The sequence below is a fragment of the Zeus faber genome, assembly GCF_960531495.2.
Source record: "Zeus faber genome assembly, chromosome: 5".
Classification (NCBI taxonomy): Eukaryota; Metazoa; Chordata; class Actinopteri; order Zeiformes; family Zeidae; genus Zeus; species Zeus faber.
In genome coordinates, this window is record NC_137192.1 from 32,084,355 (window position 1) to 32,102,952 (window position 18,598).

Below are 18,598 nucleotides of genomic sequence, written 5' to 3' on the forward strand. Positions count from 1 at the left end.
CTCACTGAAGCTCTGCCCGAGACCGTGATGAGCTGAGGTCATAGGCAGACGAGGGGAAAAGGTCTGTAAGATCATTCCACCCTCTCCCTTTTCACCGCCGTGACAAGCAGAATGTAACGGAGCTCGTGGTTCTGGCCTTAGAGTGAGGACCATGAAACCCGATAAGTGTTGTTTCAAAATATCCAAATGCCTGGATGTGAACCTGCTTAGATTCATACTTCTCCACCGCGGAGCAGCTGCTCCTTCTCCCGCGACAGGACTTTCTGTTCTCCCATGTTGGCTGCCCCTTCTCCTTTGCTCCTCTCGGCCATTTATTTAATCCAAGCCTTTGGAGCAGAAAGAGGCTTGGACTTTCCCTTCTCCTTTGATGAGGTAGAGCTTTGGAAAGTATGTTAGCTGTTACTGGTATTGTAACCTTTCAGTGAGCTATTTGTTGGACAGGAGCCCCAAATCACACAGTGTTCTAGATCATTAATAGGGGGCCATCGTGTCTGCTGCCTTGACTGCGTTGCTATTCAACTTCCTGCCAGCACTGTGTTGCTGCCAGACGGTTCACACGGGGCCATTTAACACGGCACCGGGATTGACGTCCTTCCTCTCATGCTATCTCTGTGTTTTCCCTCTTGCTGACATTTTTTCCCCCACGATGGTCTCGCCTCTCCGTCCTCTCGTTGTTTTTTGTTTTTTTTTGTTTTGTTTTTTTTACTCCCCTCTGTTCCCTCTCGCATTAGACGTGGGCTCGGTGGAAGGCCTGGCATACCACCGGGGTTGGGACATGCTGTACTGGACCAGCTACACCACCTCCACCATAACCTGCCACGCTCTGGACCAGAACCGCTGGGGCGCCGCCGATAGGCACACCGTGGTCACCATGTCTGGAGATGACCATCCCCGAGCCTTCGTCCTGGACGAGTGCCAGAGGTTAGCATTCCTTCCCATATTTGGGTTACACTTGTTCACCCGTAGCTGCCACCCAGTTGAAGTTAGATAGAGAGTTCCTGGGGAGATGGCTCCTCTTTGGCAATAGCCTACCGGAACCTCCTCCTCCTCTCTTGGTAATCTCTGCCCTCCCTGCAGCCTAATGTTCTGGACCAACTGGAACGAACAGTCTCCGAGTATCATGCGAGCCACGCTGACCGGTTCCAACGTCCTGGTGATCATTGGCAGTGATATAAGGACCCCTAATGGCCTGGCCATAGACCACCGGGCTGAAAAGCTCTACTTCTCCGATGCCACGCTAGACAAGATTGAGCGCTGCGAGTATGATGGCAGTCGGCGCTATGTAAGTTTTCTAAGCACACGCACACGTGGGGAGGCAACTTCTGTAAGATAAATCAGAGGGAAAAAAAGGAAGTTGATAACCCCCCCCCCAAACATATACTCTTCCTGAATAATCCATGATTTTGGATTTCTTGATTGAACATGTGGCCGGATGAAAATATCACATACATATTGAAATCATTTGCTCTGGTGGGTGGACAGATTGTCGCAAAGTTCGCTTTTCACCATCCCCTATTTAATCATCATGTGAACGCTGAAAATGTTGCTGTCTTATCAAGTCAGGTTTTGGAAACGAGCCACTATGAATGTGGCTGTGCTGCCCCCTGCAGGTGGTCTTGAAGATTGAGCCTGTCCACCCGTTTGGCCTGGCCGTGTACGGGGACTATATTTTCTGGACCGACTGGGTGAGGCGGGCCGTGCTCAGGGCCGAAAAATACACCGGCGGAGACATGAAGGTGCTGCGCGCCGACATCCCCCAGCAGCCAATGGGAATCGTGGCTGTGGCCAATGACACAAACAGCTGTGAGTGGAAGTTGCATGTGACCTGTTCATGCACGTACGGCCGAACCTTCTTAAAAAAGAGGCTCTAACTAAAAAAGAAGTTCAGGTCAAGCGGATGAAAATGTCTTGCGTGCGCTTGAGGAGTGGGTTTCACAATGTTATATCTCACTCTCTTTCTCACTCTCACAAACACAAACACACGCACACCCTCCCCCACGCATACGTTAATGAGGTGACAGAAGTCACTGAGGTGGCAGGCTGCAGTTCTGAACACCCCCAGAAGGAGAGCGCCTGAGATCCAGGACCATTAACGCCTTCTCTCTCACCTCACATCAGAGACCAATTGTTATTCTACACCTTTGCGTCCCCCCCCCACCTCTCATCGCGCCCTCTGTCCTAGACTTCTACATTTCCTATTCTCTCCCTCGTGATCAATACAGCCCCGCTCAAAAAAAAAAAAAAATCTTTTAAGTTCCTGTCAGCCCTATTTCCCGTCAGGCTACCCACTTCAATCTGTCTCTGTCTCGCTCCAACACCTTCGCTTGTCAAACACACCGAGAGCCAAATCCCATCTAGAACACTTTAGTTTTAATCAGAGAGTGTGTGTGTGTGTGTGTGTGTGTCTGTGTCTGTGTCTGTGTGCGTGTGTGCGCAAAGTTGGGAATGGGCCAGTACTTTTTTTTTTTTTTTTTTTTTTTTGGTTTGTTTGTTTTTTTGGGGGGTGATGGCTCCACCCAAACATTAAATTGACGTTGGTTTGAATCCAGGAATCCTAAACTGGCCCCCAGTGTGCAGGTGTGGGTTAGCAGGGCTGACTTTGCTTTGCCTCCTCGCTCAGGCGAGTTCTCGCTGTGTCGCGTCAACAACGGAGGCTGCCAGGACCTGTGTCTTCTGACGTCCGAGGGAAGGATCAACTGCAGTTGCCGTGGCGACAGGAAGCTCCTGGAAGACAACACCTGTATAGGTAAATGGGATGAAAGGAGGCCGGCGGGGGGGGGGGGGGGGGGGGGTGTTTGAGAGCTGTCGTCACCCACAATGCATCGCTCTGTTTGCCTTCCCGCTTCAGCTCTGAACGCGACGTGCAACAACATTGACGAGTTTGAGTGCGGGAACGGAGACTGCGTCAACTACACGCTGACCTGCGACGGGATGGCGCACTGCAAGGACAAGTCCGACGAGAAGCAGTCGTACTGCGGTGAGTGGGGGGCGCACTCGGGCCGAAACGCGCTCGGACTGCCGCGTTTTTTGTTCTCCCGGAGTCTATATGATGAGCCTTCTTTTGTCACCAGCCAACCGTGTCTGTAAGAAGGGCTACAGGAAGTGTTCAAACGGCCGCTGCGTGGGGCACAGCTCCTGGTGCAACGGACAGGACGACTGTGGCGACAACTCAGACGAAGCGTTCTGCAACGGTGAGCTCGCCCACGCCACCGATCGCCAAACGTTTCAACAACGAGTGCAGTGGCTGTGTTGTTTTTCTTTTTTGGCAAAGTCGCCCTCCCAACCGTCCTCAAAGTCGTTTTCAGTCAAAGATGCAAGAGAGATGCTTTATTCAAATTGCAGTGTTACTGTGCAGCAGCTCACATCCGAACAATAGGCAATGATAATAAATTAGCGGGAAAAATTGGCAATATACAAGAAACCTAAAGATTAACAACAAACAATGAACAATATTTTTTTGGAAATATTCAATAAACCTAATGATAAACAATAAATATAAAACTAAAAATAAACAAACAAATAAACAAAAACAATTAAACATAAACCTTAAAGATAACTATTATTATTCGATTTCTCTTTCTTATTTGTTGTGTGTGTTGCAGCCACTCTGTGCTCAGCGGAGCAGTTCCAGTGCAGGGACGGCGGCTGCATCTCTAACACCAGCAAGTGCAACCAGCAGGTGGACTGCGAGGACGCCAGCGACGAGATGAACTGCTGTAAGTCAACCAGGATCACGAAGAAATGGACAAAAAAAAACACCATTTCAAGTTATTGCCAGAATTTCTCCAACACCGCTGTCTTTGCCGTTCAGCCGCCACGGACTGTTCCAGCTACTTCCGCCTGGGGGTGAAGGAAATGACGTTCCAGAAGTGTGAGTTCACTACGCTGTGCTACTCTCCTTCCTGGCAGTGCGACGGAGCCAATGACTGCGGAGATTTTTCTGATGAAAGGAACTGCCCAGGTATCTACCACACACATGGACATTTACAATAACGAATCAGTGAGAACTCAAAGATCCGGATCAAGCTCTTCTTAATTTAACTTTTCCCCTTCATCGATTGTGGGATTTTAGTAAAAAACACGTGTGTATTTCAGCCAGGGTCAGTGTCTGCTCCAATTCTTTTCCTTTTAACTGTAAATAAACTCTAAAATAACTCTAAAATTAATTACAATTATTTAAAATTGAAATTAAATTAAATTAAAATAAATAAAAAGTAAATATAACAATTATTAAAATTAAATAATATTACAATTAAATAAAAATTAATTAAATTAATGAACTCAAAAATTCTTAATTCTTAAAAATAGTGCCTGCTAATCAGGCATTTCAACTCCAATTAAATGGTAAGTTTCAACACAGATATAACATTTAACAGATGGGGTTAAAACTGCTTAATTTTAGAAACTAGCCACCGAGAGGCAGAGTGTATATATTGTGTATATTATGTCAAAGTTACAATACCTGTCTTGCTAGCCAGCATGGTGGACAACATAGCAGCCTTTATTCAATTCTGGGGCAGGAAACCAAGGTGTGCATGTTCATTTCAGGCAACATTGCTGCGTTGCATCTTTGTAGAGAGTCAAATCTTCCCTTTGACGGTCTGCTCGGTTGTCCAACAGGGAGTGGAAAGACGAAGTGTCCGTCGCCGTTCTTTGCCTGTCCCAGCGGTCGCTGCATCCCCATGAGCTGGACCTGCGACAAGGAGAACGACTGCGAGAACGGCGCTGATGAGGTCCACTGTGGTAAGCTTAAAAAACAAAACAAAACGAAGCAAAAAAAACAAACATGTCACTACACCGGCATTTCCTTAGCGGACGCTGCCTGGTTACGGACAGGCGTTTGAGTCTCAACGCCTTCCTTAATGCGTCGCTCCCTCCAGATAAGTTCTGCTCCGCCACTCAGTTTGAGTGTGGGAACCACCGCTGCATCCCCACCCGCTGGGTGTGCGACGGAGCTGACGACTGCGGTGACGGCAGCGACGAGGACAGCAAGTGCAGTGAGTGATCTGATGTCGACTAAGTGTAATCGAAGAAAACCGACCGTCCTTTTGCTCCCCCACACCCCCCACCCCACCCCAGTACACACTAAATACTCCAGTGAAGAAGAAACCGACCCCTTTTCACATTGTTCCACCTTTCCCTCAACAGAAACCAAGACCTGTAGTCCCGAGGCCTTCCAGTGCCCCGGCTCGTACGTGTGCGTGCCTCAGCACTGGAAGTGCGACGGGGACAAGGACTGTCCCGACGGCGCCGATGAAAGCGTCAAGGCCGGCTGTGGTGAGGCGGGAGGCGGCGCGGAGGGCTTGATTGCTCACTGCAAAGCAACACGCGCACAGCATCGTTTTACGCTATCCTGTGTTTTCCCGATGAGCCCCCAACTCTGCTCTTCTGTCTCCCTGTCCCGCAGTGTTCAACAATACGTGCGGCAGCAACGAGTTCATGTGTCAGAACAGACAGTGCATCCCCAAGCACTTTGTGTGTAACCACGACAAAGACTGCTCCGACGGCTCCGATGAGTCTCTAGAGTGTGGTGAGTGGGCTTGAAAAAAGCAAAACAAAAATGCTGGAGTTGGCCTTATACCTCACTGTTTTACATGTTGCTCTAGAGTACCCAACTTGTGGCCCCAACGAGTTCCGGTGTGCAAACGGCCGCTGCCTCATGCAGAGTTCGTGGGAGTGCGACGGCGATTTCGACTGCCACGACCGCTCGGACGAAGCCCCCAAGAACCCCCGCTGCAACGGCCCAGGTAACACACACACACACACACAAACACACACGCACACACACGCCGGTACTTTTTCGGTCGTCATGTCACGCCAGTTTTTGACTGGAGCTCCAAAGATCACCGGGATCTCCGGCGTTTGCCTCCTTGCTTACCTCCGTTCTCCTGCTCCGAAAACAGAGAAGAAGTGCAACGACACGGCGTACGCCTGCAACAACGGAGTCTGCGTCAACGAGACGCTGGTGTGCGACCACAAGGACGACTGCGGCGACGGGTCGGACGAGCTGAACTGCTTCGTGAACGAGTGTCTGAACAGCCGGCTGAGCGGCTGCTCCCAGCTCTGCGAAGACCTCAAGATCGGCTTCAAGGTATTTTAAACGGCCCGGCAAATAAGAGTCCGGCATGCGAGACGCGGTCCGCCTCCGCCCGGCTTCACCTGTCCACCCCTCCCGGCCGGTTACAGTGTAGATGCCAGCCTGGCTTCCACCTGAAGGCTGACGGGAAGACGTGCACGGACATAGACGAGTGCACGACCACCTACCCGTGCACCCAGCGCTGCATCAACACGCACGGCAGCTTCCACTGTCTCTGTGTGGACGGGTTCCAGCTCAGCCCCGATGACCCCACCATCTGCAAGTCCACCTCCGGTGAGAAAACCGTCACCGCGGCCCCTTCTGGAACCAGCACCGATCCTCCGTCCCCCTTCACGCAAAAAAAAACAACCTCTTGTTTCCCCAGATGAGGAGCCGTTCCTGATCTTCGCCAACCGCTACTACCTGAGAAAGCTCAACTTGGACGGCTCCAACTACACGCTGCTCAAACAGGTAGGCTGCCGCTCTTTAAGTCCAGCGGCTTTGCCCCCCGCACCCCCGTTGGAAAACTGTATTCTCGGCCAAACTGTCGGCTGTCCCCCAACAGGGCTTGAACAACGCGGTGGCTCTGGACTTCGACTATCGCCAGCAGATGATCTACTGGACAGACGTGACCACGCAGGGCAGCATGATCCGACGAATGCTCATCAACGGCAGCGATGTTCAGGTTTGTAGGGGAAGGAAGACGATAAAGTACTGATGGACTCTGCAACATGTTCTGTGCTACTGCTTTCCTTGTTTGTATCACAGCATAGATAGATAGATAGACAGATAGACAGACAGACAGACAGACAGATAGATAAATGGACTGCAACTTTTATAGCGCTTTTCTAATCCTGCGACCACTCAAAGTGCTTCACAGTACCTGTCTCTCATTCATACGTCGATGGCGGCACCGAGCGTGCAAGGTGCACACCTGCTCATTGAGGGCAGTTAGGGGTTCCGTTTCTTCCTCAAAGACCCTTCGACATGCTGCCAGGAGGAGCTGGGGATCGAACCCAGGAAACCTCTGATTACTGGATGACCCGTTCTACCACCTGCACCACCAAAGATAAACTTAAAATTTTAAAATAAACCTAAAATATAGTTGATTAACAATGAAAATAAATTGGCAATATACAGTACAATAAACCTAAAAAAACAATAGATTTAAAGCTTAAATGTATTAAATAAAATCACAACAATACAGATACACTTTGTTTTTTGTTTTTTTTTATCCATCTTGAATATCACGGCTTGTCTATCACTTTCATGTTAAACCAGACAGTGGTCGCTGTTCAATGGCCTCTTTCATGGCAACAAAATGACATCCATTCGGCCAAACTATAATAATTTGGGAACACTGCATCGCAACCTATTGGCAAAAATGGCTTCACTATGAAGGGATAATTGTGAGCGACACAACTTTTAAAGCGCGTGCGTCCGGCTGCTTCCACAGGTCCTCCACCGCACGTCGCTCAGCAACCCGGACGGCCTGGCTGTGGACTGGGTGGGAGGAAACCTCTACTGGTGCGATAAAGGCAGGGACACCATCGAGGTGTCCAAGCTGAACGGGGCGTACCGGACGGTGCTGGTCAACACCGGCCTGCGGGAACCCCGGGCCGTGGCAGTGGACGTGCGCTACGGGTAAGAGCAGCGCTGCTTGGATGAATCTCATGGTTGGGATTGAAAGGAGGACATGTCACAGTTTGACTTCTCCCAACGTGGTATCCCTTGCTTTCCAGGTACTTGTACTGGTCGGACTGGGGCGACAACCCCCACATCGGGAGGATAGGTATGGACGGCACCAACAGGAGTGTCATCGTGGAAGACCGGATCACCTGGCCGAACGGCCTGACGCTGGACTTCATCAACGATCGCATCTACTGGGCCGACGCCAGGATGGACTGCATCGAGTTTGCCAGCCTGGACGGGACCAGCCGACACACGGGTGACAGCCACGAACACTTGGGAAATGTCTTTGTGGATCTGTTGATTCGAAAGACGGAACACCGCAGAATATGTATCTGACCCGAACCTTCTCCCCCCCCCCCCAGTCCTCAACCAGGACATCCCGCACATCTTCGCCATGACTCTGTTTGAGGAGTTCATCTACTGGACGGACTGGGAGACCAAGTCTATCAACAGGGCCCACAAGACGCTGGGCATCAACAAGAGCCTGCTCATCAGCACCCTGCACCGGCCCATGGACATCCACATCTACCACCCCTACCGCCAGCCCGAAGGTAGGGCTCCTCTCACCTGGCGCTCACTGCTTCCCGCCGGCCACGCGCGGCTGGCCAGGGATCAAATTGTTTGAAAGCAATCGGGAGTGGGGGAGTCACTCCGGCGAAAGAGTTAGTTTAGATACAAACTAAACTGTTTGTTTTGTTCGTATGTAATCTTTGACTCATGAAATGAAAGCAGTAACTGAGGATCCAATTATGATGTGGAAATACAGCCAAAGACAATTCATATTGAACGTGACTCACGTGCATTTCACCAACTGAATCGAATGAACGGATCCGAAAATTGACCCCAATTATTATTTTTTTTTTTGCTGAACCGAATCTTGAATAATCATCGAACCTTTCATTGCTGCTTCCTGTGTGGGCCGGATACAACCTGTAGTTCATTACACCATTGCCCGTCACCACCCCACCCTCCCCCCACAGTTGCCAACCACCCGTGCCAGACGGAGAACGGAGGCTGCAGCAACTTGTGTCTGCTCTCGCCCGGGGGAGGCTACAAGTGCGCCTGTCCCACCAACTTCTACCTGGCGGCCGATGGCAAACAGTGCCTTTCCAACTGCACCGCCAGTCAGGTGAGTTGTCATTCATTTCCGCCTTCCGCTTGTATCCGACGCATCGAGAATAAACTGTCTCGCTCTTTCCACCCTCCAGTTTGTTTGCAAGAACGACAAGTGCATTCCGTTCTGGTGGAAGTGCGACACGGAGGACGACTGCGGCGATCGCTCGGACGAGCCAGCAGAGTGCCGTGAGTGCTGAGCCCGGCCGCCCCTTCAGACACGGTAATGCTCTGGTCGCTCTCGCGCCGACGTGCTCACCTCCCGCTGTGTGTCCCACGCCCGTAGCGGAGTTCAAGTGCCGGCCGGGCCAGTTCCAGTGCGCCACGGGCATCTGCACCAACCCCGCCTACATCTGCGACGGCGACGACGACTGCAAGGACAACTCGGACGAAACCAACTGCGGTACGGACGGACGCACGCGTTACCGAGTCCGGCACACGGTGCCCGTCCCTGTGTCTCTCTGACCTGTTCCTTCCTCTGCGTCCAGATATTCACGTCTGCCTGCCGAGCCAGTTCAAATGCACCCACCCCAGCCGCTGCATCCCGGGGATCTTCCGCTGCAACGGGCAGGACAACTGCGGCGAGGGCGAGGACGAGAAGGACTGCCGTGAGTCTGACCCCCCACCCCCCCTCCCCCTGAGACGCCTTTCATTCGTTGTCATAGCGATAGCTGTTCGTAGACGGCCTCTCAAACATGCAGCGTGGGGTTTTGAAGTGGCAGCGTGACTTTGTGTCCCTGTGCAGCGGAGGTGACGTGCGCCCCCAACCAGTTCCAGTGTGCCATCACCAAGCGCTGCATCCCGCGGGTCTGGGTGTGCGACCGCGACAGCGACTGCGTGGACGGATCTGACGAGCCCGCCAACTGCAGTAAGATCTCCACCCCCGCCCCGTTCGCGGCTTCTCCACAGGTCCTCCAGCCATGTTCACTTGTTTGTTTGTTGTTTTTTTTTCCTTCGCAGCCCAGATGACGTGCGGCGTGGACGAGTTCCGCTGCAAGGACTCGGGCCGCTGCATCCCGGCGCGCTGGAAGTGCGACGGAGAGGACGACTGCGGAGACGCCTCCGACGAACCCAAGGAGGAGTGCGGTACGGGGGGTGGGGGGTGAAGGGGGAGGAGGGAGGACAGAGGTTGGGAAGGTGGACAGAGGTTGGGAAGGTGGAGCGGCGATAACTGGGTGGAAGTCAAAACTGGGCCTCCGCTCCCCCCTCCTCAGACGAGCGGACGTGTGAGCCGTACCAGTTCCGCTGCAAGAACAACCGCTGCGTGCCGGGACGCTGGCAGTGCGACTACGACAACGACTGCGGGGACAACTCCGACGAGGACAAGTGCGGTACGTCCCTCCGCACCCGCTGCGGGTCCAAACACACGATAACACGTTTCAGACAGCCTGAGTGAAACACACGTTTTTTCGTGTGTGTGTGTGTGTGTGTGTGTGTGTGTGTCGCGGCGCGGCTGTCTGTACTTACTCGGACGCATGGATCCGACGGAGCCTTTGGTTTCCACGTCATTGAATTGCATTGTCCTGTGTTCATTTGCACATCTCACATCATCTCATGTCTATTTTGCATTTCACACTGGCCCGTTGACGTGAGCTAGAGGTAGGTGTCCGCACAGTTTCAGCTCATCCGCCCACAACCCCCCCGCCCACCCCCCGCAGTGTGTGCCCCGCCCATGCTCCGTGGTCCCGCTGTCTCTCCTCCCAAACCTGTGCCCTGCTTGTCCATCCTCGGATACCGATTTCCGGGGGCGTGCCTTTTCTCCCCACGCACCTTTCACCCCAGCGACGCGTTCACCGGTGCTCTCTGCAGCGCTACCCCCCCCCCCCCCCCCCCCCGCGCCTCCCGCCTCTCGTTTGCCTTTCGTGATCCTCTCTCTCTCTCTCTCTCTAGCGCCTCCTCCCCTTCTGCTCTCCCTAAAATGTCTCTCGCCCTCCTCACGTTTCCTCTCTCCCTCCTCAGTGCCGCGTCAGTGTTCGGAGAGCGAGTTCTCCTGCACCAACGGCCGCTGCATTGCCGGGCGCTGGAAGTGCGACGGGGACCACGACTGCGCCGATGGCTCGGACGAGGTACGAGGGGACTCTGGCACCACGGGGCCCGACTTGCCCTGTCATCAGACTAGTGAGGTTTTTTTTGTTTGTTTGTTTGTTTTTTTCTTTGTTTGGGACTAGAACGGCTGTGATGTCAAGTGCGACAGCGACCAGTTCCAGTGCAAGAACGGCCACTGTATCCCCATCCGTTGGCGCTGCGACGCTGATGCCGACTGCATGGACGGCAGCGACGAGGAGAAATGCGACAGCGGTGGTGAGAAGCACGACTGAGGAGTTTCTACCCTTGGGAACATGACACACCGTCACATGCTCGCCAGTCCTAAAATAAAAGGAGGCCACATGGAGTCATAAAATAACTCCAACCCTGATGCTCACCCTGCCCTCTTCCTTTCCTCTCAGTGGGGAGACACTGCCCCCTGGATGAGTTCCAGTGTAACAACACTCTTTGCAAGCCCCTCGGCTGGAAGTGCGACGGGGAGGACGACTGCGGAGACAATTCTGATGAGAACCCGGAGGAGTGCGGTAAGAATGGTGTCTTGGATCAAGGCTTTCCCGGTTCCTACCGGGGAGAGTCCCGGTAACGGAGTGAACTTCCCTTCACCATGAAGACACTATCGGAGATGCTCGGCTGTCAATATAGTCTAATTTCTCTCTCCAGATATTCTAATTTACCGCCTACTTACTCGCTCTCTCGTTCCAAACCCTCAGCAAATTTCCAGTGCCCGCCCATGAGGCAGTTCCGTTGCCATAACGACCGCGTGTGCCTGCCGGTGTCCAAGCGGTGCGACAGCGTCAACAACTGCGGCGACAACAGCGACGAGCTCAACTGCCGTGAGTTTCTTAAACCCAAAGCTGCTCTCCCAACGCTGGGTGCATTTAAGAGAGTTTTCCTTTACGTGACGACCTCCCTGTGACCCTGGTCCTTCGCAGAGGTTCTCCCCCTCACACCGATTTGCCAGAAGGACGAGTTCCAGTGCTCCAACGGCCGCTGCATCAGCTCCATCCTGCGCTGCAACTACTTCAACGACTGCGAGGACTATGGCTCGGACGAAAGGAACTGCAATAAGAAAGGTGCGCTCATGTCGCTGACCAATCCACCGATTTGGGAGCACGGCTTCCTCACGTTGGCGTATGTGCCCTAACCGCCCTCTGCGTTGGTCCCGGTCGTTAGACACGGTGCTGAACGACTGCCGCAGCAACAGGACGGTGTGCGGAGACGGAGACGAGGCCCACTGCGTGGTGAACGCCACGGACTCCTTCTGCTCCTGCAAACCCGGCTTCCAGTCCACGGAACACAACCGATGCGAAGGTAGAGTCTCCTCCGGACCGGCTCCTGCCGCCGGTGCTCTGTGTGTCCTTGTTGTGGCTGCGATCTTTACCCTTGTGCCTTGGTGGGGCGGCGGGCGGGGGGCTCATTGACAGATAAAAATGAGTGCAAGCGGTTTGGAGTGTGTTCCCACATCTGCAACAACACCAAGGGCTCCTACAAGTGCAGCTGCCACAAGTACTTCATCAGGATCAACGACACCTGCAAGGCCGACAGTGAGTCATGCGCCGGAAGGGTGGTGGTCTTAGAGGGTCGACGGCCATGTCGGCTGCTTGGTAGTCACTGTCACTGTTTCTAGATCCTTTGCCTGAGATTGTTGCCACGTTGTTACTTTATTTACAAAATATCGAATGAGAGATGTCCCCCTGAGCTCGTCTTCAGTTTACCTTCGTGGCGGGTCATTTCACCCCCCCAGCCCCGAGGCAGGTGCTCTACATCGCCGACGACAACGAGATCCGTAGCCTGGACCCTGGCATGCCCTACTGGCGCTACGAGCAGACCTTCCAGGGCGACGCCAACGTGCGCATCCACGCCATGGACCTGCACGTCAAGACCAACCGCGTCTTCTGGACCAACTGGCACACAGGCCGAATCTCCTCCTATGACCTGCCCTCCTCCGCCTCCTCCTCCTCCTCCTCCCCAAACAACAACCGCAACCGCCGCCAGAGCGACTCCCAGGTCATCAACCTGGAGGTGGGTGTGTCGGGATCCCTCCTCCGGGCTCCGCGCGTCCTTCCTGGTCTGGGGTGGGCGGCCGTTGAGTGAGATTTCCATTCTGCTCTGCGTCCAGATCCCCGACCTGAAGATGCCTCGTGGCATCGCCGTGGACTGGGTGGCGGGGAACCTGTACTGGACCGACTCCGGCAGGGACGTCATCGAGGTGGCCCAGATCAACGGGGTGCACCACCGCAAGACCCTCATCTCCGGCATGATCGACGAGCCGTACGCCATCGTGGTGGACCCCCAGAGAGGGTGAGTGGAGCGTCATGGAAAAAATGTTTTTTGATGAAAATGATATTTTGCCAAAATGTCATAAATTGGACCATTTCGGCATTTTGTAATATTTGGTTATTGTGTATTTTTGCAATGGTTGTTACGGACTTATTGAAAACTTGGACGTAGGTTGGTGCAGCAGCAGCAGCAGGTGCTAGCGAGGGAAGGGTCTCGGTTGCGAAAACAGAAGGAAGTCCTTACGTTCTGTGTTTTTGGTTTGAAGGAAAATGTACTGGGCGGACTGGGGCAATCACCCCAAGATCGAAACGGCTGCCATGGATGGAACCATGAGAGAAACCCTGGTGGAACACAACATTCAGTGGCCAACTGGTAAAACACACACACACACCAAACACACACACACACACACACACACACACACACACACACATGTGGACAGACGCGCGGACACATCTCTTGAGTTTATTGTTCCACACTCAGCTGAGTGCAGGGAGGTCCTCACTGAGCTCCGTGTTCCCAGGTTTGGCGGTGGACTACTTCAACGAGCGGCTCTACTGGGCCGATGCCAAGCTCTCCCTGATCGGCAGCGTGCGGCTGAATGGAAACGATGCGATGGTGGCCGTGTCCAGCATCAAGAACAGTTCAGTGGCACATATTCACACACGCGACACGACCGCTCCCACAATCCAAATCAACAACATAGAATCATTCTGTTTGACTTGAATGGTGGCCCTCTGGCTCCGCCCTCATTGACGTGCTGTGACGATTTCCATGAAACAACCTTGAGTCTTGTTGTCTCCGCTCAGAGATCCACAACCCCTTCAGCATAGATGTCTTTGAGGACTACGTGTACGGCGTCACCTACTTCAACAACCACGTCTTCCGGGTGAACAAGTTTGGGAAGGGCCCCGTGGAAAACCTGACCACCGGCATCAACCACGCCACCGACATAGTTCTGTACCACCGCTACAAGCAGCCTGAGAGTGAGTGTTTGAGTGTGTGAGTGTGTGTTTAACAGACTAAATAATGAAAATAGAAAATTGGCAATACATGACAAACCTAAAAAAAATACAATAAATATAAAATAAACAAAAGAACAAGAAAAAAAATGGACGATATACTATAAACCTAAGAAATTCGTAATATAAAATAAACCTCTGTACCAACCTGTTTTTTCTCCGCAGTGACCAACCCGTGCGACAGGAAGAAGTGTGAGTGGTTGTGTCTGCTCAGCCCCAGCGGCCCGGTCTGCACCTGCCCCAACGGAAGAACCCTGGACAACGGCACCTGCGTGGAGCTGCCCGTCCCCACGCAGTCCCCCATCTGTGAGAAACAGACACGCGCGCACACACACACACACACACACACACACACACACACACACACACACACACACACACACACACACACACACACACACACACACACACACACACACACACACACACACACACACAACCAAACATAACAATACCTGGAGAATCAATTCTCTGTCTCTGCTCCACAGCGCCCCCCAGTGGTCCCTGCACCGTCGATTGTCTGAACGGAGGAAGCTGCTTCCTCAACGCCAGGAAGCAGCCCAAGTGCCGCTGCCAGCCCAACTACGGGGGAGACCGCTGCGAGGTGGACCAGTGCAGGGACTACTGCCAGAACGGAGGCACCTGCACGCCCTCCCCCTCGGGTATGTGCCGTTTGTTTTTGTTTTTTTTCTTTTGCCGTTTTCTGAACAAATATTTTCAATCTGCGGATGACCGGTGACTTTGATTTGCTCTTCCCATTTCGACGGTCCGCTCTTCTTCTTCTTCCCCCCGTTCGCGCCGCAGGTTCTCCCACCTGCCGATGCCTCACCGGGTTCACGGGGCCAAACTGCAACCTCCACACCTGTAAGAATTACTGCCAAAATGGAGGAAACTGCACAGTGAGCACGGGGAACCAGCCCAGTTGCCGCTGCCCCTCCGGCTTCCTGGGAGACCAGTGCCAGTTCAGTGAGTGCTTCCACTTCTTCCCCGTTGTTCTCAAAAAAACACTCAGTGTGCACTTTGTTTGGAACAATCATGTCATCCCGTACACCAGCTCTGCCAGGAATTCTCCCTTTATGAAGTTTCTAAAGTTCAGTTGTTGTTGACACAGAGTTGGAAAGGTATAAATGTAATGATATGTTGATGACTGCGGTCATAGTTAAGTGTGGTGTACTGAGCTACATTATATTGAGAGGTTTTTCAAATGTTTAGTCATCCCTTGTGGGGTACATGAGGGGGACAGAATGTTAAGCCCCTTTCCCGCTTGCACTGAAAGCCGTAAATCCACCGGGAATGGGAGCCGGTCTCGATGTTCCGTCGCTCCGTGAATTTCCCCTCTCTCCACCCAGTATCACTTCTGGGAAAAATGCCGGGACGGCTGTGAATGGAAGTGTGTGGGAATGGAAGCATCAGATTTCTGTGACAAAAAATCTAAATAAAGCTCAAATAGTGGGTTTTGACGAATATGCATTTATTATAAATATTTCAAAAATCATTTGTTTTCGGGACAAAATCAAAACATTCAGCAAAGTGGCGAGTCCGATCCGTAGTGGCGCTCGGCTGCATGGACGGGAGAACTTATACACGTCCGGTCTCCACGGTGACAGGTCTTCATATTCTTTAATTCTATTGTTTTTCTTGCTAAAAATTCAACTGGTACCCTTTTAGAGTTCAGGGTGCGGTGACATCAGCGTCGCCACAATTGCTTTGCGGATGTGGTGACGCTGCGTCGAATTCACAAAGCACCTGCAAGGGGTGAAACGCACGGCTGACTGCTCTGCCACGCACACAGTGTCTTGGTGCGTCGGTGTTACTAGCGCGTGTTTAAATGAGGGATTAAAATGGCCCCGTTCTATACAAATGAGCAGCGTTGCAAATAGCGTCCAATTCACAAACACCGGTGCTAATAGCCACGCGCAGTCAGAATGACACTATTACCGTCTGCACAGAGATGCTGGTAACTGCGCGGTGCCGATGCGCTGCCTGGGCCATCAGAGCTTATATACCTGTCAAGTTAAACATTGGGATTTGAAAATAATGGAAATTGTCTGCTGTCATTTGCGGACGTCATTCTGCTATCCATCCAGATCGGAGCTGTGCTCCACTGCCTCCTGGTGGAGTCAGGTGTTATCACCTCCACGGGAACGTGGGCGCCCACGTCTCGTTTGTACAACCAGACCTTGTGGTTACGGTGCGTAAGCCAGGCGTTCAAAAACACTGTGCCAACGTGTGTGTGTGTGTGTGTGTCTGTGTGCGTGTGTGCGTGCGTGTGCGTGTGCAGGTGGGTGCGAGGGCCACTGTGTGAACGGCGGCACGTGCCTGCAGAGGGCCGACGGCTCCAAGCAGTGCCGCTGTCTGCCGCAGTTCAGCGGCAACGACTGCGAGGTGGACAAGTGTCACTACTGCCGCGACGGGAAGTGCATCCCCACCAACAACTTCCAGCCCACGGGGGAGGTCACCTGCATGTGAGCACATACACACACACACACACCCATGCACGCTTTCACATTCATGTTGTCCATTCCTGATCTGACATTGGAAATTGAGTTTCAGCCTGTGATTGATTCTATTTGAAAAGTATCTTTTTTAGGGTCTTGCGGTGGATCCTTTGCATTTTCCAAAACCCCAAAATAGAGACAACGTATAAAAAAAGAAAAAAGTGAGCTCTCACCGAGGAAGTGGTCGGAGGGTAAAATGTCAAACGTGAGCTTCAGCGCCGTGAGACGCCGACCAGTCGACGAGCTGAAACTCAGTCTGGGCCTCTTTAAAATGCCGCTCGGCCGTAAAGATGACCGAATGAATTTGTTTTCCGAACGGCTCAGTTGAGAGGGGTCGGCCCTGGCATGGCATTATGGGGTCGATCCACTGACTGTGACGTCCTTCTCACGCTTGCTTCCCTCGCCGCCGCTGAAGCTGTCCCAACGGCAGCGTGCAGCCCAGCTGCTACACCTGCGACTCCAACGAGTACTGCGCCAACGGCCAGTGTTCCATAAACCTCCTCACGCAGCTTCCCGAGTGCAGGTAGAGTGAACCGCACCGGCGCCGCCGCCCGTACCAACGCTCCGCCCGCTCTTGACCCCGTTCTCTCCCCCCCCGTCCCGTGCAGGTGTTCGTCCGGCTGGACGGGGCATCGGTGTGAGGCGGTGGCGACCGCCGGCGCGGACTCCGACTCGGGCGGGCGTAAGTGGCCTCCCGCACCTCGGGGTCGTGGTCGGGTCAAGGCCGAGTCGCCCGGGCCTGACACGCGTCTCCCTCTCTTTGTGCGCGTAGGCACGGCCTCCGTGGTGGTGCCGGTGCTGCTGCTGCTGCTGCTGCTGCTGGCGCTGTTGGTGGGAGCCGTGTTCTGGTACCGCAGGAGGATGAGGGGGTGAGTACCGGGGTCCTCCGCCTCCGGCTACCCGGCTGTTTGAGGTGTTTTTTTTTGTTTTTCTTTGGTTTTACTTTCTCTTCTCCCCCGTCCCTTCCCTTCTTCCCCCCCCGTGACGGCGTGTCCTCTGCTCCCCAGGTCTAGCAGGCTCCACAAATCCTGCGCCACGCACCCGCGGTAACGGTTTGCCGGGGGGGTCACGCTTTTCCCCCCTGGTTTCCATCCTCCCCCTCGCCCCCCCCTGTGGTTGCCGTGCCGTGTTGGGTCCCGTGGTCCGTGTTGCATTCTTGTGTGGCCCCTACGAGCCCTGGCCCCTCCTCCATCCTGTCCCGGGGGACGATCTATTGAAAAGATGCCGAGGGGAATAGATCTGCCTGAGCGCCCGCCCAGCGCTCTTTTACCGCTCGCTCGCTCGCTCTCTCTCGCTCTCTCTCTCCCCTTGTTCCATCTCAGTGTCGCAGCTCAGCAGTGTCCGCCAGGATGAGAGGCGGACGCTGCGACGGCATTCCTCAAACCCCCCCCAACCCCCCCCAAAAAAACTAGAAAAGTCCGGTCGTCACCAAAAAAAGGAACCTGCAGCTTAAAGGTTCTCTTCTCCTCATTCCACCTCCACAAGGTCGTGAGAGCAGGGAGACAAATGCTGGGTCTGTCTGTGCCGTGGCTTGGTTTTCCTTTTTGGCTTTGGGGTTTTTTTTGGGGGGGGTTTTTTTGTGAAAGTGTACGTGGTGGCCCCTCGTTATCAGCCCCCCCCCCTGCTGAGACTCCTAACGCCGAGGTCCGCGCTTTGTTTGTGTCCCCGAAAAAGGGCCAAGGGCTTCCAGCACCAGCGCATGACCAACGGGGCCATGAACGTGGAGATCGGGAACCCGGCCTACAAGATCTACGAGGGGGAGCCGGACGACGACGCCGGGGAGCTGCTGGACGCGGACTTCACACTGGACCCGGAGAAGGTAGAGATGAAGATGAAGCAGGTGTTAGTCCCCCCCCCCCCCCCACCGCGTT

The 18,598-nt window shown here is 53.5% G+C and overlaps 1 protein-coding gene across 3 annotated transcripts in view; it reads left to right on the forward strand.

The window, feature by feature from the left end:
• The window catches only part of LOC307231065 (low-density lipoprotein receptor-related protein 1-like), a 107,362-nt gene that overhangs the window by 86,845 nt on the left and 1,919 nt on the right, over positions 1 to 18,598 (forward strand). For 2 of the 3 annotated variants that reach the window (XM_080001614.1, XM_080001612.1), the window contains 47 exons: positions 732 to 921; positions 1,078 to 1,282; positions 1,611 to 1,803; positions 2,621 to 2,746; positions 2,849 to 2,977; positions 3,072 to 3,191; positions 3,603 to 3,716; positions 3,812 to 3,961; positions 4,621 to 4,743; positions 4,881 to 4,997; positions 5,149 to 5,277; positions 5,408 to 5,530; positions 5,607 to 5,747; positions 5,904 to 6,091; positions 6,187 to 6,370; positions 6,462 to 6,547; positions 6,642 to 6,761; positions 7,533 to 7,720; positions 7,819 to 8,024; positions 8,131 to 8,319; positions 8,749 to 8,897; positions 8,977 to 9,070; positions 9,168 to 9,284; positions 9,370 to 9,489; positions 9,627 to 9,749; positions 9,842 to 9,967; positions 10,096 to 10,212; positions 10,841 to 10,947; positions 11,050 to 11,182; positions 11,329 to 11,451; positions 11,638 to 11,760; positions 11,860 to 12,000; positions 12,101 to 12,238; positions 12,352 to 12,471; positions 12,672 to 12,949; positions 13,047 to 13,228; positions 13,473 to 13,579; positions 13,731 to 13,850; positions 14,017 to 14,193; positions 14,395 to 14,535; positions 14,718 to 14,891; positions 15,034 to 15,195; positions 16,511 to 16,694; positions 17,143 to 17,250; positions 17,336 to 17,409; positions 17,500 to 17,596; positions 18,402 to 18,546. In XM_080001614.1, coding sequence (XP_079857740.1) covers positions 732 to 921; positions 1,078 to 1,282; positions 1,611 to 1,803; positions 2,621 to 2,746; positions 2,849 to 2,977; positions 3,072 to 3,191; positions 3,603 to 3,716; positions 3,812 to 3,961; positions 4,621 to 4,743; positions 4,881 to 4,997; positions 5,149 to 5,277; positions 5,408 to 5,530; positions 5,607 to 5,747; positions 5,904 to 6,091; positions 6,187 to 6,370; positions 6,462 to 6,547; positions 6,642 to 6,761; positions 7,533 to 7,720; positions 7,819 to 8,024; positions 8,131 to 8,319; positions 8,749 to 8,897; positions 8,977 to 9,070; positions 9,168 to 9,284; positions 9,370 to 9,489; positions 9,627 to 9,749; positions 9,842 to 9,967; positions 10,096 to 10,212; positions 10,841 to 10,947; positions 11,050 to 11,182; positions 11,329 to 11,451; positions 11,638 to 11,760; positions 11,860 to 12,000; positions 12,101 to 12,238; positions 12,352 to 12,471; positions 12,672 to 12,949; positions 13,047 to 13,228; positions 13,473 to 13,579; positions 13,731 to 13,850; positions 14,017 to 14,193; positions 14,395 to 14,535; positions 14,718 to 14,891; positions 15,034 to 15,195; positions 16,511 to 16,694; positions 17,143 to 17,250; positions 17,336 to 17,409; positions 17,500 to 17,596; positions 18,402 to 18,546 — 6,701 coding nt within the window. The other variant, XM_080001613.1, reaches the window with a different exon arrangement.